General features: G+C 37.7%; 3 protein-coding genes across 4 annotated transcripts; 1 reads left to right on the top strand and 2 right to left on the bottom strand.

The window, feature by feature from the left end:
- Nucleotides 1-4196: 4196 nt before the first annotated feature.
- LOC137175653 (probable polypeptide N-acetylgalactosaminyltransferase 8) lies at nt 4197-12727 on the top strand. Its single transcript, XM_067581462.1, has 11 exons — nt 4197-4504; nt 5338-5581; nt 6211-6377; nt 6881-7064; nt 7154-7351; nt 9954-10068; nt 10423-10608; nt 10728-10865; nt 12122-12217; nt 12294-12461; nt 12550-12727. Exons 1-11 carry the CDS (start codon nt 4294-4296, stop codon nt 12682-12684), a joined length of 1842 nt encoding a protein of 613 aa, XP_067437563.1. The 5' UTR covers nt 4197-4293; the 3' UTR covers nt 12685-12727.
- On the bottom strand, nt 12709-19057 carry ada2b (adenosine deaminase 2b). 2 transcript variants are annotated; one of them, XM_067581463.1, is made up of 10 exons: nt 18871-19057; nt 18155-18527; nt 17027-17246; nt 16723-16933; nt 16445-16572; nt 15479-15569; nt 15241-15349; nt 14921-15078; nt 14626-14828; nt 12709-13557 (listed from the first exon to the last, which is right to left on the bottom strand). In XM_067581463.1, the coding sequence occupies exons 2-10, from the start codon at nt 18453-18455 to the stop codon at nt 13470-13472; spliced, it is 1509 nt and encodes a 502-aa protein (XP_067437564.1). In that variant the 5' UTR covers nt 18456-18527; nt 18871-19057; the 3' UTR covers nt 12709-13469. The 2 variants fall into 2 exon arrangements, with proteins under 2 accessions (XP_067437564.1, XP_067437565.1); XM_067581464.1 differs by having other exon boundaries at nt 18155-18522.
- Nucleotides 19058-19820: 763 nt separating this feature from the next.
- atp6v1e1b (ATPase H+ transporting V1 subunit E1b) lies at nt 19821-25024 on the bottom strand. Its single transcript, XM_067581465.1, has 10 exons — nt 24916-25024; nt 24733-24794; nt 23924-23989; nt 22444-22553; nt 22141-22207; nt 21936-22025; nt 21779-21847; nt 21608-21702; nt 21010-21097; nt 19821-19972 (listed from the first exon to the last, which is right to left on the bottom strand). The coding sequence occupies exons 2-10, from the start codon at nt 24763-24765 to the stop codon at nt 19910-19912; spliced, it is 681 nt and encodes a 226-aa protein (XP_067437566.1). The 5' UTR covers nt 24766-24794; nt 24916-25024; the 3' UTR covers nt 19821-19909.
- Between the last annotated feature and the right edge of the window lie 1803 nt (nt 25025-26827).

The raw sequence follows: 26827 nt of genomic DNA, 5'->3' as shown, positions 1-26827 counted from the left end.
CATTTGTCTCCCAACCAGGAAAAATTATATCTGTTAAGATTTGCTCCTGCGAATGATGATGAGACTGATTAAAGGACATAAAGGAAGAAAAACAAATGCAGTTTGCTACTATATGAAAATGTTTATATACTGTAACTTCCCAGTCAGCTCTGATTTATCTCACATGCTTTTTTTTTTTCTTGTTCATTGATGAGTGATTCATTCAGGAATAGTTCATCATATAAGGTTGCGTTTGAGTTTAAAATAGTATCTTCAGTTTTTAAACAGGTCTTTCTGTGAATCCTGAAACGTCTGACTAAATATTACATGTTTTTAGTTCAGGATATTGGCTCTGCTGTGATGGTGGCTGTCAAAGAAATAAACAAGCCTTCAGGATTTTTTCAGTTTAGAAATTTCTATATGTTTATAGTTGGGATTATCTCTCCATGGAAAAAAAACCTTTCATTTGATTTTGGGTTAAAATCCTTAAATATCCCAAATCTGTGGATATTTTAAGATGTAACTTACAGAGGATCATATCAGTTTTGGTGATTCATGTGTCTCCAACTGAATAATGGTAATGAAATCAAAATAATTTTAATGATGATAAACACAGAAGGGACCCAGGACACCATCCTGGTTAATGCAGCACCAAAGATAGATAGTCAGATTTTCTAAAAATCATATTTTTTCCTATCTCCTATGTTAAGTACCAAAATAATCCTAAAATATCTACAGGAGGACTTGTGCTACACTGTACTTCACTGCGGGTTTACTGTGTACAACTGTAATTCTTAATAGTATTGTCTTCCTCCTCCAGCGTCGTCTGAGATCGTGGTACTGAAGCTACACTACTGGTCAAAAAATTTTTAACCAGTTTTTATTGAAATTTAAGCTGTTCAAGTCCAGTGAATAACCTTAAATGGTACAAAGGTAAGCGCTAAAGACTTATAATGGTATTTGAAACAAAACAGAAAAAGAAGTTAAAAAAGATACCATAATTTTTTTAATTAGTTAATTGTTTGTTCAAAAGCTGCACATGGTAATATCTTTCCTTACTGGCAGAGATAAAACTGGTGTCAGTAATCATAAAGGAATCAATAAACCAGGATGCAATGGGGAAGCAGTCAATAAAAGGACAGATGTGGGTCCACTGACTATGACAAAAGCAAACAACTACACATGTACGTCATAATACAGTAGGGGAGAACAGGGTAACATGAGTCACTTTTAACGTTTGATGATTTTACCGCAAAAAAAGGTGTATTTGTTTCAAATAATAGTTACTATATATTGTGTGTTAGCTACAGAAAGAATGTGTGTGCAAATGTCCTTTTGTGTACACAGACAGGTGACAAATTAAAGGGAAAACTGTTACAGGTCTGAATGCTTGACCCCTGAGTGCTTGTTGGCATTTTGCTGGCATGGTTTGGGTCCACTTGTCCCCTTAGAGGGAAGGGTCACCTTTATCCTATGATGAAACATCCTGACTGGAGTGGTCTCTTCCAGGATGACAGTGCCCCCATCCGTAGGGCATGAGGGGTCACTGAATAGTTTGATGAGTATGAAAATGATGTGAATCATATGCTATGGCCTTCACAGTCACCAGATCTCAACCCAACTGAACACCTATTGAAGATTTTGGACCAACGTGTTATAGACAGCGCTCTCCACCACAATCATCAAAACACCAAATGAGGGAATATCTTTTGGAAGAATGGCGTTCATCCCTCTAGAAGAGTTCAGAGACTTGTAGAATCAATGCCAAGGTGTATTGAAGCTGTTTTGGTGGCCCAACAACTTACTAACACACTATATGTTGGTTTTTTCTTTTAATTTGTCACCCGTCTCTCAACAATTAGGTATTTATTCATCAACATTGTAACACTAGTAACATTAATTTGAACAGTGTCTCTAGAATATCAGAAAATAATACTTAAATACACAGGTTACTCTGTACATATAAAGCCTATTTAAACTTTTGGGGGTAAAATGACTCATTGAGTCAACTTGCCCCAACATCACTGGCACGTTTTACCCCTCCATTTTGACAAAACTGTTTAACCCAGTGGCTCATATACACAATTATGCTAAGTTTATGACCTTGTTTTGTAGCTTACACTGACTTAAATTAACATGTAATAATGTCCAAACTTATCTGTTTTAATTAAGATACAAGGCTGATAACTTTAGTAACATGATGAATTCAAATTATTCAAATTATTTTTTTTTTGCTCTGTTTTACTTACCACTCTCTCTCCATGTGCTTGAGTCCAGGATGGATTGAGTAATGTGAACTATACTGGCTTATTTTGTGTGCCACTGGCTCAATTTACCCCGTTCTCCCCTATTCTGGGTTTATGCAGGTTCACACAATATACTCAACTGAAAGTTGTATTAAGCTGGTTTGTCCTGGAGCACTGCCCTGGCTGTGCAAACATTATAAAAAATGAGTGAAATGTTCCCAGCGTCACATGAGGTTATCATATCGCATTTATGATCACATATCAGCTGCAATATGTCCTGAAGTATTGCAGCTTTATTTAAAAAAAAGGATTTAACACAGATTACAGATATTAGCCTAAATCCTCTATTGTTCATGTTTGATAAGGTTATATCATCATATCATATCAGTACACAGCCAGAGGGACTATGACTTTTACAACATATAATATCCTCAACGGCCTCGGCGTCTGTCTCATACAGCATTTTGCATGTAGCCACTGCCTGAAAACACAAAGCAGGTATAAACTCTACAGCTCCACAACCAAGACTCCTCCCCTCCACTTCCTAAATCAATGTTTACCAAATTAGTTAAGAACACAAATGGGTTGATTAAATATAAAGAGGAATTCATATTTGCTAAAGTCTCAATAGAGCTTACTATGGAAGGCATTTGCAGGCATTGTCCCATACTTGAATAAACACAATATTCTTTGTGGTTCACAAAGCAAATAAAGGTGTTGGAGCTTTTGTAACCTGTAGTGAGCGTTATCTTTGATATACCAATGAAATTATGATATAAAATTTATAGGACATGTTTCTTAACACACGTATGTAATGTACGGTATACTTCATATTCTCCTGCGTCAATCGAGGCAGACAGATGGTTGGTACAAGGATGCAGGGTCCTGGCTGTATTTCATGTTGACATGATGGCAGAGATAATTAGGGAATATCAGGGGATTCTCTGGTTACATAGAGAAAGAAATGGGTTGCACAATGAAAGGGGAAAAAAACAAAAAGCGGCTGTAGTAATGGCTATGTATTAAGATGAGCTGCCAGAAAAGTTTCAAAGCACATTATCATTCATTCTCCTCCGTCTTATCCAAAAAGGAAATCTCCCATCGGTCACCAATTTAAGGTCTGGGATTTTATGTACTTTCATAATTCTGCTCATATGGTTTCAAACTTTTTTGATTACTCTAGCTTTTTCCAAATATTCAATCTGAACCTTTAAGAGGAAAGGAAGGACAACAATATTGAAAAAAGTTGATCCAAATGTTTAAATTTCAGATGGTTGAGGATAACAAGGTTATGTCGGACTTTAAAATATTCATTTATGTCTTATGATCATCACATAAGCTGCATGACAGGTTGAACTTGTCTGCTTTTTTTTTTTTTTAGGCATTTGTTAAAGTTCTGTTATTGCACATCAACACAGCAGATGACAACATTAAAGGCAGTGAAATTTGTGTTCTAGCTCCAATTAGATTATAAAATAACAATTATTTCAAAAAAAGGAGAGAGAGAAGAGGAAGATAAGAGAGACAAATGAAAATATATGCAAATATTACCATTGTGGTTTTGTTGTAGGTGCTGTTAAGATTGTGTGTTTCTGTGACATTTGATATATGGAGGAGGGATTTAAGCAAGAAAAGATTAATGAGCCTTAAAAGTTGTCCAGGAGTAAATATTTACAATGTATTGAATTAAGTATTATATCAATTTAAAACTGCTCTATGCCTGAAATCTCTCATGGTGAACTTTAACCCCTGTGTGAAGTATACAGGATGTGGGCCGATATATATTTTGGAAAATCAAAATGAAATCTCCTATTTGAGAAAATCTCTTGCGACTCCATTCATGCTCTTCAAACCTTTCAGCCACCACTAATTTATTCAATGTAAACTTACAGCATATCAGATAACACAGCCACTTTGCGTCTCTCATTGTGCATGACTGTATTTGTGTGCACAGGTCGGCGTGTGTGCAGAGGAGGAGGGGAGAGAGCACGACAGCACTTAAATAAAAGGTAGTGGTATACTTTCTCCTTCCTTTTCTTCCCATCCAAGTCAAAACAAAACGCATGACATGCACAGGACCACCAGAATGAGATCTAAATGGATCAAAGGATTACTTCTCGCCCTCTCTGTGGCTACAGCTGTGTTATACCTCATCTCTATTAAGAGGGAGGTCCACACCCATTCAGAAAGACTCCAGAGGGCCCACCACAATGACTCCATCAGGGGCCAGGGAATGCTCATGAGGATGAACAAGATGGAAGCAGACATCAACAGGCTGCGTGAGTAAAAGTTAAAGTCCAATAGCTGATTCTGTCTCTTTGTCAAAGTAGGAAATTCAAGTTTTTGATTTCAAATTTTATTTTGAACATGTTAAAAGAAAAAGAAAAAAACAAAACATTAACACATTTGCTTTAATGTTCGTCATCAAACGATTCAAAGAGGTCCGGGTATCATCGGATAATTCGTAATTCTCCGATGACGCCTGGACCGGACCAACCAACAATGCACAGTGCACTTTATGACAATTTCTTACACTGCTATTTGCAATATTTGCAATTATGTAATATATTTTATGACCTGTCGCTCGGTCAAGTCAGGATCACTGCTTTTTTTGCACAATACTATGCTGTGCAATACTTCAACTTATATGTAACTTATATACTTGATTGATGAGTGATGACTTCAGTGATTTTAATTTTTAAAATTTAATTTAATTTAACTCTTTTTTTTCGTGAAGGGTGGACTAGCAAAGTAAGAATTTCATTATATGGTGTAACAGTCCGTGTTTGCTGTGCACATGATAATAAACTTTTTGAATTTTGAAATTCATCACAGTTTTAACATTCACAAAATCATTTCTTAACCAAAATTTGGGTTGATTTAAGCCTGACAACACACGCATGTTGAGCACAGGCCAACAGAGGGTTCTTACACACCTGCTCCAGTAGCATGTGCTCCTGATTGCATCATTTTGATTATAAGCACAAACACTGACTGACAGTGCATATTTACATTTCATGGAGGGGCACCTGTGGAGTGCTACTGAATGACATCTGCGTGTCACTCAGGATACACTCAGGAACAAATACTCAGCTTCTCAGTTTGTCCACAGTCAATATGATGAATAAGCTTGAAAAGAAGGAACCGGTGCCACAGAAGAATGCAGAGGTGAAGAAGGAAAGGAAAGTGGTGAGGAAACTATACCCGAACTCATGGCTGTTCCAGAGGTGGGGTGAGGAGCTGTCAGAGGAGGAGCAGAGGGAGGCTGAGAACTTATTTCAGAAATACGGCTACAATGCTTTCCTCAGTGATAGACTCCCCCTCAACAGAGAGATCCCTGACACCAGGCCTGCCAGGTGACCATAACCTCCCACTCATATGATCATCCCTGCTAATAAACCACACCTCATGTACTGTACTTTCAGGTGTGGTTGCAACGATCTTTGTATGTTATTACTTCAACTGTCCATAATGGTTTTACACCCACATTCAAAATATATCCATCTACATGTGTAATTTTCTCTTGATAAATACAGTTTTTAGTAACATTAATTCGACTTTAGAAACATCTTTTTCCATAAAACAATTAATTTGGCTGGATTGTTATGAAACTCTCTTGTGTGGGCTGATGTATGACAGAAAAATTACAGTAAAATCACTTTTAGTCTGAATGAATGAGAGGTTTGTACATAACATACAGACAGTCCTTGATATAACTTAAGCCTTTTAATCTATAAACTTTGGTTGAATTTCTTGAATAATCAATTTTCAGTGACTAAGATATAGCTTTCATGAATAAACACAGGAAAATGCATCAAAGTTGAGTATGTTCAAAGGAAATTATCAACTAAACCCCAAGTTTCCTTCTGACATTTCATTTGCTTCTTGATTCTAATGATTAAAAACAAGCACAAGTCTACAGCTTTAACAAGAAAAGTTCAGATCATTCAAGTCGTCAGGTACAAATTTTTTGTCTCCTGAAAAGGTGTGCTGCGAAAAAGTACCCAGAGGATCTTCCTACCATCGGTGTTGTGTTAATCTACCTGGATGAGGCTCTTTCCGTCATCAAAAGGGCTATCCGCAGCATCATCGACAAGACACCAGCTCATCTGCTGAAAGAAATCATACTGGTGGACGATCACAGTAGCAACGGTAGGTCGGCATGCTCTGCAGCTGTTCTGTTATTGGTAGTTTTCCTCTCAAGTATTTTATTATCAGGATATGGTATCAAGAGAGACAAAGTTGACTTGTAAAAGGTTGGTAAAAATGACAAAAAACACATTTCCTCCCTTCTCCTAGTTATATGTAGTTATGTAGTTAGGGTTAGGGTTAGGTTAGGATTGGGTTAAGGTTAGCATACAAATCTCACAAGTTCGGCAAATCGTCCCTCTGGCCCATCCAATCTAGCACCAAACCTTCAAGTTATGCGCTTGTTGGTTCGGACCAATCAGCATCCTGTCAGGATTCTTGCGTAAGACGGTGATAGACAGATGGTTCAACCAATGACTTGCCAAGTATTTTTGTGCCTGCTCCTTTCTAAACAGTTTCCAAAGACGACTCGGAGGTGGGGGGAGAGGGGAGGGGGGGGGGTTGGTAGTTGGTAGATGACTAAAAGTGTTCATTACATCAAATCTTCACCATATGCCTTTCTGCAGAGGATTTAATGGGGAAACTGGATGAATACATCAACTTCATCCATGAGGAGCGTCCAGGCCTGGTGAAAAAAGTCCGGCACTCTGAACAGCTCGGCCTCACTCAAGCCAGACTGTCAGGATGGAAGAACGCTGTCAGTGACGTGGTGGCCATCCTGGATGCTCACATTGAAGTCCATGTGCAATGGTTGGTTTAAGTGCTGAGTGAGTTTTTCTTTCTGTGCTACGGTGTTGATACTTTTGTCATCACATTAAACTATCACTGTTTGTGTACAGGGCAGAGCCATTACTAGCTCGCATCAAAGAGGACCGCACTGTGATATTGTCGCCAGTGTTTGACAGAGTCAACTATGATGACTTGATACTGACTCCCTACAAAACTGCAGCTCATGCCTTTGACTGGGCTCTGTGGTGCATGTACGAGAAGTTCAGACCTGAGTGGTACGCTCTAAAGGATGAGTCACAGCCTGGCAAGTGAGTTCCAGTTTAAAAAGTTCACACAAAAAAAACATTTGACACTTGTAGGACTGGTTTGACATTTTGGGAAACATGCTTATTCACGTTCTTGCTTTGAGTTAGATTAGAGGAATGATACCACTCTCACCTGTCTGCTCAATATGAAGCTTGAGCTAGGAGACGGTTGGCTTAACTTAACATAAAGACTCGAAACAGGGACAGCAATGTGTTTTTTTCCATAAATAATATTCTAGTTTATATGGAATAACCCCCTCTCAGTTTTCATTACAAACAATATTCTAAAGAAGATAAAAAAGAGTGAAAACTGTTATACTGAATACTGAATTTTTTGTTCTAAAGAAAGCAGGAGGAAGTGCTTCAGATATACTGTGGCATTAAGTTTACAAGTGCAACATGTTTCCCTTTTATAATAGAAGAGGTAGTTTATAGTATTTTCTCCTCTAACAGGACATGTTTTGAATAGATATGCAGGATCTAAACAACACATGGATATGTGAACATTTGCATAATATAGCACTGTAAGCATGAACTAAATGTAAAGCCTTTGTGTGTTGTTTGCTCACAGTTTGTGGTTTAAAGTGATATTGCACACCAGCGATAAAGTTTCTGTTTAGTCAGTTGATGTGGATTAGATTTTATGTGACTATAGAATACTGTATGTACAGCATTAATGTTTGAGGTTCAGCCTCTGACCTCCCTACAAGGCTTTAGAAATGCTGTTTGAATAACGGCAACGGCAGTGACATAATGATTAAGAGAGTGCATTAGGTACACAGTATACTGGAGTGAGAGGAGTATGCCATGTTTGCATAGTGGCATGCTTCAGTTGAGCTGTTTGAAATAGCTTGCAGGCTTTGCAATATTTCATATGAATTTAGTGAATTTAGACAATCCTTCCTTTTCGTTTAAACCAGTGGTCACCAACCCCTCTCCTCGAGAGATACTGGCCTGCATATTTTAGGCATCTCCCCACTCTAACATACGTGATTCTAATTATTAACTCATTATCAAGCCCTTGACAAGCTTTAGTTGCTTGATAACAAGTTAATAATTAGGATCAAGTGTGTAAGAGTGGGGAGATACCTAAAACATGTAGGGTAGTAGCTCTCCAACCCTTCTCCTCGAGAGATACTGGCCTGCATGTTTTAGGCATCGCCCCACTCTAACACACCTGATTTTAATTATTAACCCGCTATCAAGCCGTTGACAAGCTTCAGTTGCTTGATAACAAGTTAATAATTAGGATTAGGCATGTAAGAGTGGGGAGATACCTAAAACATGTAGGGTAGTAGCTCTCCAGGAGCATGGTTGGTGACCACTGGTTTAAACAGTCTCTTACTCTTAAAGTCGTACTGGTACATTTACCAGCATGTACTGCAAAAGTGACCTGATTTCTGGCAGAGGAGGGAGTCACCTTTAGATATGGACACTGTACAAATTGCTTCAATGTTGTCAAAACTGAAAAAATCATTCACATAAAGCAATTTTTTTTAACTGCAATACCACTTCTGACCTTTTAAAAGGGGACATAACATGCTTTTTGTGATTTTCTGTCATTTATATATGTTAAACTTTCCAAAACTTGAAGTGAACATATGTAAAAATGCCACTTTTTAGTCAAAAGCCAGGGCTTCAGTTTACTCTGAATGCTCCTTTTGCAATGTTACCTCTACTTCCCCATCGAACAGTCAGATCGTTTGCACATGCCCACAAACTGTTTCATAGCCTTTGTTAACGTTGTCAGCTCGCATATTTCGGATCGGATCCGGGCTCAAACATGTACAGATGTATTTGAGAAGTTGACATTTTGAGTAAAGAACGAGAAAAAGAAGTGAAATCCTACTACTACGTTTGTTTCCGGAGCCAGTGGATGCTTCTGGAAGCTGGCCAATCAGAGCAGAGAGGGCTCATTGGAAGGGGGCCTTAAAGAGACAGGAGCTAAAACGGCCTGTTTCAGACAGAGGCTGAACTAAGGGGCTACATAAAGGGCCAGTATGAGATAAATAATGAGCCTTTTTAACTGTAAATCATGCAAAGATATTCCAGTAGAGCCCCGGAATAAAAATATAGACCTGGAAACATGTACGATACGTCCCCTTTAAGTTTCCATGTGAGCAGTTTCATGTAGGGTGCATTTAAGGACTGAATGCAAACAGGTCAAACCTTTAGTTAACACACATGCAAACACAAACAGCAGGGATCCTGCATCTCTAAAAGCCTTGATTCCAGCCACCTCCACTGTATTAGGGCTACAGTAGAAATGACTAAAGCTACCATTGAGAACACTAAGGTCATGTCCTCACTATTTTCTCTGGGATTTGGGGAAATGTTTGAAACTTGGTGATTACATGTGAGTATGATTAGGCTGCTTTTAAGCCAAAAGAAATGAAAGAATAAATAAAATATTCAAAGTTTCTCGACCAGAATTAAAGCATTAGAGTTACGTTTTAAAAACAATGTCTTTTCTGTACGTCTGTGTATATTTTGGGTGAACTGATCCTTAAACCAGTCTCATATTTAACATGCATTGACAGTTTATGAAGTGCAGGTGGATTTTTGATTTATTGCAAATACTTTATTTGTCACATGGTGTCATCAGGAGCCCCTCCGTCATGGGGATACTTGTGGCTGATCGTAAGTTCTTTGGAGAGATCGGAAGCCTTGATGGTGGAATGAAAATATATGGTGGGGAAAATGTGGAGCTCGGCATCCGGGTAAGATGATCCGGAGGTGATGACCTGTGTTTGAGTGTACTGTAGATCTTTGTCATTTTCAGTTAACTGTTTGCTCTCTCCGCATTACTTCCTCTGCAACACTCCAAAACATACAATTAACTTTGCAGCCAAAGTGTGACAAAATAAACATCCTGGACAAAGAACGAAATGTTTGACTGCACAAGTTTAGCATTAGTGTGAAGTTTTATGTTACTCTGCAACACCTGCTAAAATATTGTTTTCTGTATACGGTATGTGACCTTGTGCAATGTTGAGTTTTGCTAAAAATAAGCATACAACATGTGTGTGTCAGAAACTCTTTTAACAGTATTTGACCTCTTCTACTTTTGGCAGGTTTGGCTATGTGGAGGAAGCATAGAAATTATACCTTGCTCTAAAATTGCCCACATTGAACGAGCCCGTAAGCCTTACCTGCCAGACCTGAGAGTGATGATGAAGCGTAATGCACTGAGGGTGGCAGAGGTGTGGATGGATGAATATAAATACAATGTCAAGATTGCCTGGAACATTCCCCTAGAGGTTAGGAAGTCAAATAACTCATTAATCACACATAATCACCAGGTATACAAAATTGTAGCTCCTTTTACCTATCAAAAACTCTTTTGTGGCCTTATTATTCCTGTTTTTTCCCCCCACAGAATCATGGGATAGACATTGGGGATGTGTCAGAGAGAAAGAAATTAAGAGAGAGGCTGAAGTGCAAGCCCTTCAAGTGGTATCTGGATAATGTTTACCCCGAGCTGGTCTCTCTGAATGATGTGCTTGCTTATGGAGCAGTGAGTAGAAACAATATTTACTGTAAGACACTTCACACCTTCACCACAATCAAATAGATCTTTTTAAATCTGTATTCATTAGGGGTAGGTTTACTTACAAGGTCTTCCTCACTGCAATCATTCCTCCTGTTCATACTGGCCATTAAAAGATCTTCTTCAAATGTGCTTTCAATGTAAGTGATGGGGGCCAAAATCCACAGTGTGTCCACACAGTCATTTTGTGCAAAATTGCATTTAAAAATTTATCTGAAGCTTATATGAGGCTTCAGCAGTCTGAGTTAGTTATGTAAAGGGGATATCTGCCACATTTACAGTCTTTTTAGCATCAAATTCCCTCTTTGTGTTTCCTCGGACAGTGTTTTCCTGATGAGCTGTGGTGGAAGTATAGTAACAAAAAGAGGAACTTTGGCACTAAAAAGACTGTAATGTTGAAAGATATCTACTTGATTTCATTAATATGGACAGCTGAAGCTTCATATTAGCGTCAGATAAACTTTTAAATACATTTTTGCACAGAAGGAGGACTGTTTTTGGTCTGCATCACTTACACTGTGAGTGCTTTACGATGGGATTTTCTAATGTCCTGTATGAACAGGAGGAATGATTATAGCAAAAAAAAAACCTGTTTCAATGTCAATTTGGGCTCCTGACTGTTGTTTTAAGACAGACTTGAAAAACTGTGAACCTGTCCTTTAACTGTCCAACATTAAAGGATGAGTGTGGTGAAATTCTACATTTTTCTTGTCAACAAATCAAATGAAAGACCAAAACAAACAATGAAATGATCCTACCAACAAGTGTTTTCCGTGTATCCTGATGATATAGCTTATATATTATTGTGCAATAGAGCTCTATTGTTGTCCGAAAGCTATTAAAACACATAATTGAGCCACAATGGGTGACACGTTCCCTCATTACAATAAACATGGGCACTGTAATTTATTTTGAGTTTAAGGAACATCTACTAAGAACTACAGCGCCCCCTTGTGTTTTTTACAGAGCTATTTTTAAAATGAACATAAAAAGATGTGACTTTAAAGATTTACATTTTCAGTAGGAACAAATGGGCTGAGAGTCACGCCACAATTGTTGGTTTTGGTCTTGTTGAGAACAAAAAATATTAAATATTGCTCGCCTTTCCTGGGATGGAGCCTCAGGAGATATATCTCTAGATTATTATGTTTTATTTGATGTAAAGCCACTTTGTCTAATGGATGCTACAAAGGATTACTTGTAATTTCTTCTTCTGTTGGCAGCTCATAAATGATCTGAAGCCAGATCTCTGTATTGACCAAGGCCCAATGCCGGGAAACACACCCATTATATATGTATGTCACTACTACTCGGCCCAGGTATGTTCACTGCATTGCTTTTGCATTGCATTGCTGTCTGATTTTGCCTGTGGATAATAGCTGTTCTGTGGTGTAGCACTGTTTTTATGGCACCAATGGACAAATCTACATCGGTGGAATCAAATCTCACAAGTACAACAACAACCGATGTCTGGTGGACCCCGGTACAGGAGTCGACCCGGGTCTGTACGACTGCAAAATGGCCCAGCAGAAGAAGTTCCACACGCTGTGGGATTTTAAACAGGTAAATGTCTTCTACACCAAAAAGGAGCAGCTATCTTTCATTTTTTTAATGGATTGACAATAAAATGTTTGTTTTTTTTCATTCCTAGGGATCATCTATCCAGAACAGAGAAACAAAGAGATGTCTGGAAGTTGCGATGGGTGAAGATGGCATTTACAAATTAGTTATTCAGAATTGCAGTGGTCAGAGCTGGAAGATACAGAATCTTAACAAAAGCCAATAAAAGACGAGTGAGCAGGACCCAGAAGACGAGATCATAAATGAGACTTTATTGCACAAAAAAAGAGAAAAATTTAAAATGGCTGCTTGTGTTTGGGGTTTACAGTTTACAGACGGTGCATGAGTAAAATTGTGAACCGGATCACTGAGAAAAAGAGACATTTTTATGTAATGCCTGGTTTTGCATTACATTTTTGACAAATGTAACTTTGTGACATAAAATATGAACTAATGTGTTTATTTTTTAATGCAGCCATGTCGATGTAAACATGTGTTTTACAGTTTTTATGTTCTTTTTTATGACAACAAAAGATTGGTTGTGAACAACTTTGATGAATCCTGTGGTACTAAAATAAACTCTCCTGTGAATTGTCGTTCTCATCAGGAGACAGCTCTTCTGTGGGTGTTTCAGGGAAGAAACATTCAGTTCAGAAATTCCTGAGAGGTTTATCATGCCTTCACTGGTTTCATGACTTCATTGGCTACCTGTTACAATTTAGAATCAATTTGGTGGTTGTTGTTTAATTCACTGATTACTTTTTGTCAAGCTTCACAAACAGAAAAACAAATACAAACTTGGTGCAGCAGCCTTCAGTTCATAAATCCCTCCAGTGTATCTTCAAAGGACCTCAGGTTATGATAGCTTCATTTCAGCCAATATTTACAGACACTTGGATTGAATTTGAATAATTTTCATAAAGGCTACTGATGGCCTCCAGGTGTCTGCTTTAGTTTAGCGCTACTATAAACATTGTTCAAGTCAAACAGGATCCTTTGTGCTTTTAGCTGTCATGAATTATCCAAAATGAAGGCGTCCCATTTGTTTTTCCACATGGCGTGGCCCATGTCCTTCAGATGAGCTGGCAGGGAGCTGTACCTGCAGGCAGAAGGAACTAACAATTAGAGTAAGCTCTTCAAACAATTGTTAATTTGCTTGATACAAATCTAGTGAAACACGCCCCAGGAGCAAGCTTTTAGATGTCAGAGGGTTACTGAACCCACCATCAGGAGGAGATGACACCTCACTGTTTACTACAATTATACATTCATATTACACTTGCTTCAGGACACTTGGTAACACTTTATTTAGCATTTATGAACAGAATATAAACACTTAATAAATGGTTCATAATACTATAATGTAGTTAACAGAAGATATAAGTGTTTTATGAATGTATTTATGAAAAACTATAACTGCAGGCACCTGCAAGTGTAGGCTGGTGATGATGAAAGACAATTTTGTAAAACACAGTTGTAACAATATAAAAAATGTCTTCATTTATAAGAAAGCTTTAAATAAATTTTGTTTTTGTCAACAAATTCCACAAAAAGACCAAAACCAACAATAGATTAGTCCATGTCTTAATACTTTCTGTCTTCTCCAGCCTGCCTGTGGCACAACTGAAGATATAAACCTTTAAAAACAGGTATGAATATATACTTTCATTTTTTAAAAAGGGCTAAAACAGCTTGGCACCATAGTTTTTAGTACTGTATCTGTTGGGGACTATTTTCAGCCACGTATTAATACACATTTAGTGTTCTAGTGAGTATTGACAGAGCAGGCATTTGTATGTAAGAAAATACAGTAAATATAATCATATACAGTACATATTTTTTAATAGTTTTGGACAACAATGAAGGTCTTTGGCACAGCAAAGTGAGATAAATCAGGCGTCAGAGACACAGAGAACACTTGTTAGAGGGTTCAGTTCATTGTTGGTTTTGGTCTTGTCATGTGATTTGCTGACAAGAAAAAAAAAATATCACCAGATTTAATCTTTAAACCCATCATGCGTTTGCAGTTAACGGGCTAAAACCTAAAAAAAAAGAAAAAAAACAACAACAGTACGGTCCTTTCATCCACAGACAAGCTCATATTAGCTCTTAAGAGTGAAGTGACATCAAAACACACATGAGAGAAATAAAATATATTGATTCTGACCTGATAGAGTTGACAGCCAGCTCTTTCAGAGTGCCAAGGTTTGCTTTCAACCCTCCGATGCCCACAAAGGCTTGATAGAAGTCATAGGAGAGGCCTGTGGTACCGAACAGAGACGGGTCATCAGAGCTGATCACCATCGGGTGACCCTCAGACATCAGCACAGTTGCAGGATGGTTCCTAAGGTCCGATACCAGCTTCAGTACCTGCAGGTCAGAGGTCAAACACACCCAGGTGCTTTATACTGTATATAAGAAGACTGGTACACATTTTCTTCTCTGACAATAGGTCATCTGACCTGGTTTGAGATGGGGCATAGCTCCACGGCCACGTTTCTTTTTCTGGAAAGCTCTTTAGCAAGTGGGTGGTGTGCCAAAGCATATCCGTGCCCAATGCGTGTGGTGTTGAACAAAAGGGCATCAAGAATGTTTTGATCTATGTCAGTGCCTTCATCATCTACAAACACACACAAACAGCGCAATCAAAGTGAAAGAGTCAGAAGAGAGTGCGTTTAATTTTCTATCATTGTTTTCAGCGGTAAAATGATTTTAAAAACTTTCTGCAGGTGCTCAGATGTGTAATTAATAATAAAATATTTTACATTTTTGATCCGCCCACCTGTCTCTCCTGCGTGAAAGAAGTACGGCAGTGTGACACCCAGTTCAGCTGGCAGAGAAAGTGCCTCTCTAAAGTACCAAAGAGTTCTCCCGCTGTCCTCCCTGCCAACCTTCAAACCATAATGTTTGCTCAAGGATAACCTAGTTAAACTCACACACCAAACAGGCTTGATTTCCACTTAACAAGAGTTGATTTTCATTGTGGCATAAGAGGTTTAACCAGACAGTTCATTTCTTACCATGTCAAATCCTGCAACAACATCGGGGAAATCTTTTTGTAGCTGAATGGCCTCTTTCACGGCTGCTTTGACCTCAGATACACTCAGAGCCCTGAAGAAAGCAGGTTAAATGCAGGAATGATTATTCAAGATAAAGGTTCATCAGAATTCTCAGAGTACATAATACCTACTCGGGGGTTTCATATTTATATAGCTGTTTTTGCATTTCTTAAATGTAAAGTGACAAAATCACTAACTGACTCAAAAATCACAAGAGCTGGTGCAACAGACAAAAAAATGTGCTGGAAAACAGAAGTAGCTCACAAGTAGACCTTCACCAACACTGACAAAAATGCACCTTAATTAAAAAAAGTATTTGCATAAAATGAACAACTACGTACTAGTTCGCTAGTGATAAAACTACTACAACTACTTCCATAAACTTGTGAGAAACAGATTAAAGAAAGAAATGTCAAAATTAAAGCAACAGAGGCTGAGATATCCTAACTTTAAGTCCCTTGTATGAGTCAAGCTTCAAAAGCTTGTCCAGAGCACCACAACTGATTTCACGTGTTAAGTAGAACTAAACTGGTGCAGTGCCCCTTTAATAACTCTAATAACTTTATATCTGTTTCCGTTTCCAGAAAATAGGAAACTAAATAATTATGAGATAATATATTGAATTAAAGTAACAGAATTATTTTTTTCAAACTGGGACACAGTTTCAGATCTATAAAATCATGGCTCATTGTACAAATTCTGGCCATCACTGAAAATGGATTTTTTTCTGATACATCTGTGAAATTAAAGGTGCAGTGTGTAGGATTCAGTGGCATCTAGTGGTGAGGTTGCGGATTGCAACCAACTGAATACACCTCCTCTTCCCCTTCCAAGCCTGTAGGAGAAACTACAGTAGCCACGTTTTCTACACAAGGGTAGCATTTGAAAGACCTTTTTTTTCTGTGATCTTACTGATAGATAGAGTACCTGGGGACAGATATTATGACACGAGCCCCGAGAAAGTCCGGATGATCTGCTACAAACTTCTTTGTAACTTCTTGAAATGTTTTCAGAGTCCAGACCTTATCATGAATGGTTCCATCGAGCTCGTATGTCTGAAACACAGCAAAGGTGCGGATAGAAATAAAAATACAACATACTTGATATATTTTGTCTTTCCATAAATGCTACTGGTTCTGTACTTCTACTGCGGCTCTTTCAAAGAGGCTGAAGTTTGGGATGTGAACAAGCAAGTGAACACAAACCCTCGAGAGACCGCTCCTGAGCTCCAGGTAGATGATGTTGTCATGGTGAAGTTCCTCCAGGCCTTTATAGAAGTAGTCCTTCAGCACAGGAGCATGGGTGACTAACCCAGCAGCTGTGATGAAGGCTTCCTCAAACTTCTCCCACACAACGTCTTGGTTTGGGTACTGACCATCTGGATCCTCAGTGAACAGTGTGAGGTGCTGCATTAAACTGAAAAAAAACCCCAAAACAATTATCCTGGATTATGTCCAGTCCTCCCATTACATCTTGACTCAAAATGTGTAGGGGAAGGTGATTTCCTACCTGTTATCAAAGCCTGTAGGGTCTCCAATTTTGGCTCTTAAAGTCTCAAGCAGCTGCCAGTAGAAGCAGTCCCAACGCGGGAAGGGCTGGCGGTCGGAGAACAGGAAGCGGACCGAATTGTCCCACGTGAAGCAGATGTAGCAGTGTGGCCTGTAGGTGACGTTTTTCACCAGCCATTCAACACTGACCAGAGATGAGCTGTGGATGTGCAGAGCTCCGCCTGTCACCGAAACACCAGAAAAAAATAACTTCAATCTCAAGATTGATTAACTGAACCAAGACAGTGTTATAAAAATGAAGATCTTGGTTCTTGTTGGGTGCTGTAACCATGGATGGATTATATGACAACGGCAGCCTGGCACAGACAAAAGTCCCTCAATCCTCCTACATACCAGCATTCTGTGTCTCTTTGTGGTCATTTTAGTGTCTTTGTAGTTGTTTTGTGTCTTTACAGTTGATTTATGTCATTTTGTGTCTCTTTGTTGTGGTACTACAGACGATTTGTGTCTCTTTGTAATCATTCTTTATCTTGTTGAAGTCAATTTGTGTCTATACGGCCATCTTGTGTCTTTGTAGTGTTTCTGTGGCTCTTTATAATAATTTTGTCTCACTTTTTATTCATTTTGTATCTCATTGTATTCATTTTGTGTTTCTATGTAGTCATTTTGTATCTTGTTGGATTCAATTTCTGTGTCTCATTGCAGTCGTTTTGTCTCTTTGTAGTGATTTTGTCTCACTTTTTATTCATTTTGCGTCTCACTGTAGTCACTTTGTGTCTCTTGCAGATGAACCCAGTTTTAAAACTGGACCTGAACTTCGGCAGTTAGTTCACCCTGAAGATGAAGAGAGACTAACTCTTTCCAAATCTTCCTGCCACAGCAGATCCAGACTGACTCAACTCTGCATATATTATACTAAATACCACAGCAAACAATAAAAAAGAGAGCCTGAAATGCAGGTTCTGTTTTCTTAAAGCAGAGCTACTCCACCCTTAAACTGATTTAAACTGATTTACAATTAAAATCACGCTGTGTACACTGTGCAGCTGTAATGAAGGTAAAAAAAAATGTTGGATCAGATTTGGTTGAGCCTGGCCGGCAGGTAATCTATCCATGGCTGTGACATCACCTTTAGGCATCTTCTGCAGCAGTTTGAAGATTGAGCTCTTTTGGATGAGAGGCTTCGCTTTGAAGAAGTGGATAGCAGGAGGGAACTGGGCAGCAGACATCTCTTGCTCCTTTAACCGATGGAGGTAAGCGTCAAGCTTCTGCTCAGCGGCTGTCAGAATCACTCGGCCGCCTGTCTGTCTGGACGCCTCCTCACGCATCAGCATGTCCCTCTGAGTGGGGTCAGGCATCCCTTCAGTCACCCTCACAAACCACAGAAGGGGCACATATGTGACCACAGCCTGGCAGATTAAGATCACCATGTCCTCATGTGCCACAGGAGGGCGCTGTATTCCTCCTAGAACATGATCACACACCTTCCACTGTGAGCTGCGCTGTAAAGGAAAGAAATACTGTGCGTGAGACATGAATTCATGACATTTAAGTCTTCCTGCCTCAGAGAGGTCGGCTAAGTTTTTGCGGTGTAGTAGGTAAATACATTTGACAAACTTGTTTTAAGGTCACAAACATGATAACATGCTGTTTAGCTTGCATTACGGTGCTGACAGAGTCCATTCAGTAGTCTGACCGTGACTGCTTTGCCTTTTAAATCAAGATTAAGCGAAGGGAAAGCGAAGGAAAATAACACGCAATCCACACGTCTTAAATGGAAACTTTCTCAAAGAATGAAAAATCTTAAAGGTAAATCTAGCAACTTTAAAATGTATGAATACTTACAAGTAAGAAGGAGCGTCTGTTGTCCTGCGTCTCCGCTCAGCCGTCTCCCAAAAGGCACAGCTTGTTCTGCACAAGAAACTCCACTATCAGAGTAGCATGTCAGCGAAATCCTCAGAGCAGCTGGACAATTGGGGCATTTTTGTCTGACAAACACCATGTGATAAACTAATGAATGAAGGATGAATGGCCAGTGTTACGAAATAAAAGCAAAAAACTGTCCACCTCTCAGCAACGGGGACACCGTACAAGTCGGAAAAAAAAAAAAAAGGACAAAGAAGTGATACTAATGATTTATATTTTATTATGTTGTACATTTCCACAATATATCATTTTCAGTTGGAGACACAATCAAAAAAAAAAAAAAAAAAAAAAGACAGAACAAAAAAAACAAAACAACAACCACACATACATAATTTAATCTGGAAACCTCATATACATACAGTGCATCCTCTGGAATGATATCACCCACTCCTTTAATTCATGACAGAAGAATAACATACAGTCGATGTAACATCAATAAATTAACTCTGTCAAGGTCATGTACGGTCCTCAGTTTTGTTTCTAGGATTTTTTTTTCTCTGTGATTGGTTGGAGGAGACACCCATTAGCAAAACAATTCCCCATGCAACTTATAATGCGGGGGTAGAGGTTAATGAAACTGGGAGGAAACTGCGACACAGATGCTGTGTTTGTCATTGAAGACTGATCCAATTAGAGAGCAACCTGTTAAACATCCAGCAAATCGACCAATTCTGTTGCCTCTGACTAATCGGTGTAAACTGAGACCCTTGAAGGAGGAAGCAGCAGAGTAAACTAGTCATTACAACTGTGCAGTATCCACGATGAACATCTGTAATGTTGAGTTGCAGCGTCTATCATGTCCCTTAATGCACAGAAAAATACAGCAATACATCACACAACAACAACGCGTCTCTTTTTTGCGTCGGAGGAATCATTTCAGAGACAGAGGAATGACGTCTTTCATATGACAAAATAAAAAATAAAAAGGAGCGTTCTTCTCTTAATACAGGAGGGCTTCTCAGTCCATAAACTTGCGGTTTGGGTTGGCACCGAAGAGAGACACTCGGATTTCAGGCATCATCTGTAAACACAGAAAGAATGTCAAGTACAAGAATACAGAAAAACAACTAACTAAAAGTAATTTTATTCACTTATTTGACCGGAAAATCCTTATTAAGACTAAAAATTTCTCTTTTTTAAGAGTGTCTGGACCAAGAAATGCAGCAAAAACAAGGTACATATGTCACAAAATCATAAATCCTGAATAAAATTTCCAAGAAACTACCTGAAATGACACCTTAAGGCAAACTTAAAACAGTTTACCAGTAAAAATTAATAAGACAAATCTAAAAAAAAAACCCATCAAATAATAAATTAAAGCAAGTAACAACATATACCACAAAATATGAAAGTTTGTTAAGAGCTGCACTCATTATTTAAAAAGGGGAATAACATTTAAGACTATGATGTTAGTGTTAACACTTCCATACTGTTCGTATTCTGACCCTTCACAGTATTTTATGTGTTCTGGGTCACTTCAGGAAAAGTAATAAAATGTCAGGTTAAAGGAAAGGTGTTCAGAGTATATCTACTGCTCTCAAATATTTAAAAAAAGGGTCAAATTTGACCTGAACAGGACGTAAGAGTTAAATTAATGTTCCGTATTTATTTGAGCAGCGAAGCCTCACTGAGGTTATGAGTGGTTACCATAGGAACCATCAAAACAAACACACAAAACCAATGACAAACTAAAACATTGCATTAGATATCTGTCTAACTTATAATGAGTGATTTCATTTGCGGCTCCTCGTGTGAAATAATAAAAGTTCAGGTGATTCGAGTGCTACGAAATCCAATTTTTGTCAAATGCAAGTTTATTGGTGACCGAACTCCTCACTAAAAAAAAGGGGGGAAATTCTTTTAGGCAATTCTCTTTTCATTGACTTTTAAAGCGAGTGAGATCATCACAGACAACAACGACACATATGAACATGAGGACCTTTTAAATCTGAGGGGGGGAAAGATTATAAAAAGATAAATAATTAAAAGAAACAGACACAACGTGAGGCTAAAACTACAGTGTGAGATGAGACAATATGAACTTTCTGTATTTCCTACCTGCTGAGCCATGAGGTCCAGTCTGCTCTCCAGGGTGTTGGACACCTTGATCTTCCCATCACCATTATAGATCTCAATACCTCCAGAACTGAAGGAAGAAAAAAACACCCAAACAAGACACTTAACTCAATTTTCAACAGTACTTTTGACTTTTTTTAAAGTCCCCCTCTACTGAAAAATGTGTTTTTCTTCTTGTTCCTACAGTCGGATGTTTGAGCTTCACTGTGCAGATCGATGTATGTGCAGAGTTTTCACAATCATCTGCTCAATGTGGAAAGCTGTCTGTGCTCACCCTCAATCTGAGTTTAAGGTGTGTACCTACGAGCATGATTTAAGACATGAAAACTAGTTGTGAGCCAATCGTGGTTGTTGAAATGGAATATATTTGCATATTCATAGATTCTGAATTTTCTCCATAAGGGAGGAGTAGATTTTTAAAGTCATTTTAAAGATTTTAACAAGGTAATTGAACATTTTCTTGTGGAAAAACCTCATCAGACACAAATTATCATTAGTATTGGTATTTTCTATCTCTTAAAACATGTCTGCAGGGGATCTTGAAGGTCAATCCATCTTTCAATTGCGTGATGATGCTTACATGTCTGGGGAGAGGAAGTTGTCCTGGTCGACGCGGACCTCCAGATTGTTCTTCACAGCTGCTTTGTATATAGGGATATTCCTCTGGATGGACGCCTGAAAGACAAGGATCATAATAAAATTCTGATTTCATAACATTGAACATATTCAGACTGACGAATACTTAACTCACCTGTACCAACTGCATGTCCTGTTTACGGCAGCGAATAGTCACTTTGGACTCCAGGAGCTGATAGAATCCCTGATAACACACATTGAGAAAAGGTTTGTTAAACCTTTCGACACAGCCTCCTTATAAACATATATAGAAGTTGAGAGTATGAACTAACCTGTAAAATCAAGCCGTCCAACAGAGCCGGATACCTGGCTTGGTCTTTTGCTACGTTAGCGAGCCGTTGGCGAGCCTCATTCAGCATTTCCTGAGAGTACCAATCAAGATAAGATTTCCATTATTACACAGGAGGTTGTAAAGTTGGCATAATCAATCTCTCTTATGCATCATAAAATATGACAAGATTATGTGCAACAGCTTACCGAGATCATATCATCACGGGCCTTCAGTACCTTCAGTCGAGCCTGATTCATCAGGTTGGACATTTGGCTGTTAAGTAGACAAATAACAAACACATTGGATCTGTTTAGATTTCTAAGTGTAGGTCTGTTTGTGCGGAAACCCTGGAGACTGTTTGTACTGGTTACAAAAGAGTCATTGTGGGATGAAACAACTAAATAAAATTATGGAACTTCTGTGTCACACGTACAGCTAATCCTTTGTTCTTAAAAAGACCCGATTAAGACTTGACTTGATGTGTCCTGTGATCTCTGGCCATGACTCACATTTTCTTCTGCTGCTCAATCTGCTTCTCTTTCTTCTCGTAGTACTCCATTATCTTCAGCCTCTGAGTTTGGACCAGACGGCCCTTCTCGATGTTGAACTCTTCTTCCGCCTGCAGGAGGAGACAGAGTTCACTCAGCAGAAGTCATCGATCATAAGATCATTTTTAAATCATCACTAGTCACTTTTAGTTAGTACTTGCTCTGCTCCAGAGTTTTTTTTAAATTCTCATAAGCCTTAAAAGGGGTCACTATAATCAAAATGACACTTTGATTTGTAATATTTAAGACATGTTCTTTAAAAAGATTTGGGAGGAGAACGCATTTTTCAACTGTGTTTTTTCATTTAAAAGCCTGATTTTAGTGCTATGATGGAGTGCTATGATGGAGGAAATTTAGGGCACATTTTGCTTGATAAATTACTTAAAAAAAACAATAAAATGGCTGGTTATTAACTGTCTAGCAATCAGTTAATCAACTTATAGTTTCAGCACTACAAAAACATTTTTATTCATGTGATGGAGCTGCTAGAATTTAGCTTAGTTTCAGATAGATTTATTGTAATAATTCAGAAAATTTAGAGGGAGGATCTGTTTTGGACCTGTGTTTGAACATCTAAAACCAATACATATTGTCCTAATATGGCACTAAGGGTCAACATGTTTTATCTTTTTCCATCATTAACAAGCCCTTCCTGTTATTACATCTGTAACTTTGAATAATATCTGAGGGATAAGATAGGACTAAGCAGCCAAAAATACACATTATGTGACACCACAACCTTTAGTTTTTATTGTTGGTTTTGTATGGTTTTATGCACAGATTCAATCAAGCTCCATCTGTGAGGAATATATGATACATTCATCTAACCAAACTCCCATGGCAGTGTGTTCAACCAGCACCGAGAGGTCTTTATAGTAACTTGAACTGTTTGTTCGGATGTGATGCACTTTAAGTATCATGAAATACAACACATTTTTCTAAAACTTTAAGAATAATGCAAGATGCAAGATAATGGCTTTAGATTTTCTAAAAAGCAGCAAACTGACCCTCATAAACATTTGCACTTACTGGGCTTTTAGTGCCCCTAGTGGTGCATCTCATCAAAGAAACATCTCTGATGGTGAAGATGCATTTTGACGCTTTTTGTGATGGCATTTAATACACTGTATTGTCTGACGGGGGAGTTACAAATGCTTTCTTTCCCCATTTCTTTTTATTCTTTTAATAAATTTTGCTCATCTTTGAATTTATTCATATGCTTTTGTCACTGTATGTTTTTATTTACACCGTATGAAGCACTTTGTGCTCCTGGTTTTGAAAAGCATAAAATAAATTTCCCTACTTACTGTCCCCATATCTCTTCCCTCACTTCCTGTCATCTATCTAGTGTCTAATTAAGTCATAAAATCCCCCCAGAAACATTTAAAAAGACTGAATAATTACCTCTATTCACTATGTGTGTTTGTGAATGTGTTTATACCTTTGCATCAATCTCCTCTGCCTTCTCGTTGGCCTCCTGTTCGATGAAGGCCATCATGTGCTTGATCTGCAAACACGAACAAGAAACACAAATGATAAACAAGACTCACATTAATATTATGACTTCACAGCATCTACTGGGGGATTATACTGTTACACACAACTCACTGTGAAGCATTTCTTGAGTACATCTTTAGGAAAGTTTCAGCTCTCTCATTGTGAAAGCCAGGAATGTTTTCTCAGCCTGCTGTGAGCTTTTCTCATAACAGTGAGGAATGTTTCTACCCATTTTGCTAAAAGGTAGTAAATCTCAATAAAAACTATAAAACTTAAATCCTGTGCAGAGTTGACTCCTCTAGCTTTACATTTCTGCTTTTGGGGCTTATTTTGGGTGATTTCTGAGATTTCCCCACTGAATGAGTGTCCAGACAAGTTCCTCATCAGGCCCTGCTGGCATGTGTTCATCATGTGATCACTGGGAAATATGACCCTTCAACATCTCAGCCATATCTTCCACACAACACTAGCTTCAAAATGAATGCTTATTTTGATATAACTAACATTCTTAGGCACAAAACCACCAGCTAATACACCCTAAATAACGTATTTCAGTTCATATTTGCGTTTATTTTAAATGCTAACCTACTGCAGCTCTGTCAATGTCACACGCAATTACATCTACAGTTACAGCAAATAGCAACATTTTTTAATGTTGTAACAAAACAAAAAGAAGCGTATAATGTTTTGCTACACTTATCCAGCGAGGAATGGTTGATTGGTGTCATTTTGAAGGTTAAAACGGTTCAATACCTGCTTCTGAACGTCGGCATCGCTGAGCGCCATGGTTGCAGCTGTCAAAGATCTCCGCAGGCCTGCCAGGAAAAACACACGAAATAATAAATAATAAAAAGCGCTGCGACATCAAACAAACTGTTATCGTCAATAGAGAGATTTCAATCAAGCAACACCAGTTTCATAGCGACGTTTATTTACCCGAAAATCACAGAGGAGGAGATATGAATTAATCCCCGCAGTCGTGACTCGTAAAGATGTCTACGGTGGATCAGCTGATGTGCAACATCACATGATGTTTACTTCCGGTCGAGCAGCGAATCAGATGCGAGAGCGAAGAGACCAGGAAGAGACGAGCTTGTCTTCAGATATAAAAAGAGAAAAGGAAGAAACTGATTCAGTTTTAGTGAAAAATTTTGAATTATTTGACATTGTAATGCTTTGTATAATTATACTAAATACAAAAATATGTATTTGAAATACTTTATATCCACTAACTTACATTTTTAGTAAAACAAATGCAATCTAAACTCATTTTATCCTCCTTTTAAGTTCTTTAAGTATAAAACCATAAATTCAAGATTTTTATATTCTATTTATACAGCAGGATTGGCAAGGATTCAACAGAGAATACATTGGATGTAAAAATAATAATAATTATTATAATAATAATACATTTAATTTGTTCTGCACTTTTTATTCACAGTGAATCTGAAAGGTAAATAGGAATTGGAGGTCAACACCATAATTGAAGATGAGGAGTGGGGGAGGTCCGGATGTCTTGGCATAAAATGCTCAAGTAGCCCAGCTTGGAAATAATTTGGTTGGAAGTTGAGAATGAGATTTTTAAAAACACAAACAGTAAAATCCAACCATGACAATAAACAAATTAAAAAACAAATTATATAGGCTCAAAACTCTTGTGTTAATAGCCCATAAAATGATCACAATAAACTGGCTAAAGCTCAAACCACCTACTTTGGACCAATGGACTCAAAGACTTAAGGTCGAGAACTGTATGGAAAATATAACCGTAAGACTGCAACTCTGGATGGACATTTATTTAGAAAAATTATCTTCTGTTATATTGTATATAGCAAAGTGAGCACACTGTAAACATTTAACTGGATAATTTAGGGTGAAAGTGAAAGTATGTATAACCTGTCTTATGTCTTTATGTTATTGACTTTTTTTCATACCAATATTATTTGTGTATGTAAAGTTGTGTGAGACTCATTGTAAAACAGTTTTAATAAATGTTCAAAAAATCTATTTAAATTTGTAATTCATTTTTAAAAATAGTTATTGAATAGTTAAAGATAGTTTATCAAATGTATATAATGGAAAAATTGGCTCTGTATTTATTATTATTATTATTATTATTATTATTATTATTATTATTATTATTATTATTATGTCTGCAACTAACAATTCTTTTCATTACCGACTAATCTGCCAACCATTTTCTCGATTAATCAATTATATTTTCATCTAAAAAGTGTCATAAAATAGTGTAAAATGGCCATTATAATTTCGTACAGCTCATGGTGATGTCTTCATGTGTCTTGTTTTGTCTTCATGTGTCTTGTTTTGTCTTCATGTGTCTTGTCTTGTCCAGTAAACATTTAAAAATCCAAAGATATTCAGTTTACTATCATGTATGACACATAAAATGATCAAATCCTCACATTCAAGAAGCTGCAAACAGCAAATATTTGGCATTTCTGCTTAAAAAAAGACATATTAAAACGATTACTTGATTATCAAATCAATTAATCGACAAACCATTGCAGCTCAAATCATCATTATTATTATTTAATAATACTCAATCAAACTTTATAGCACCTTTCGTACAGGTCAGTATTATTGAAAGTGGTTTACAGATGACTGACAGGCCAATAATAAGACAGAACAAATGTAAACAGCAAAACAATTTGAGACAAAAAAGATGAAAATGTAATAACATAAGAATATTATTATTATTCTCTGTTTCTCCTTGTAAATGAATGCCACAGTACTGTAAAAGGAAATATGTTCTTTTTCTCCTTTTTAAAAAATTATAAGTAATAGTATTTATTTTTGTTGAATATAAACAGTAAATTGTCAAGCAAGA

The sequence above is a fragment of the Thunnus thynnus genome, chromosome 23 (assembly GCF_963924715.1).
Source record: "Thunnus thynnus chromosome 23, fThuThy2.1, whole genome shotgun sequence".
Taxonomy (NCBI): domain Eukaryota; kingdom Metazoa; phylum Chordata; class Actinopteri; order Scombriformes; family Scombridae; genus Thunnus; species Thunnus thynnus.
The sequence above is the reverse complement of the archived record's forward strand: the minus strand, read 5'-3'. Positions and strand labels throughout refer to the sequence as shown.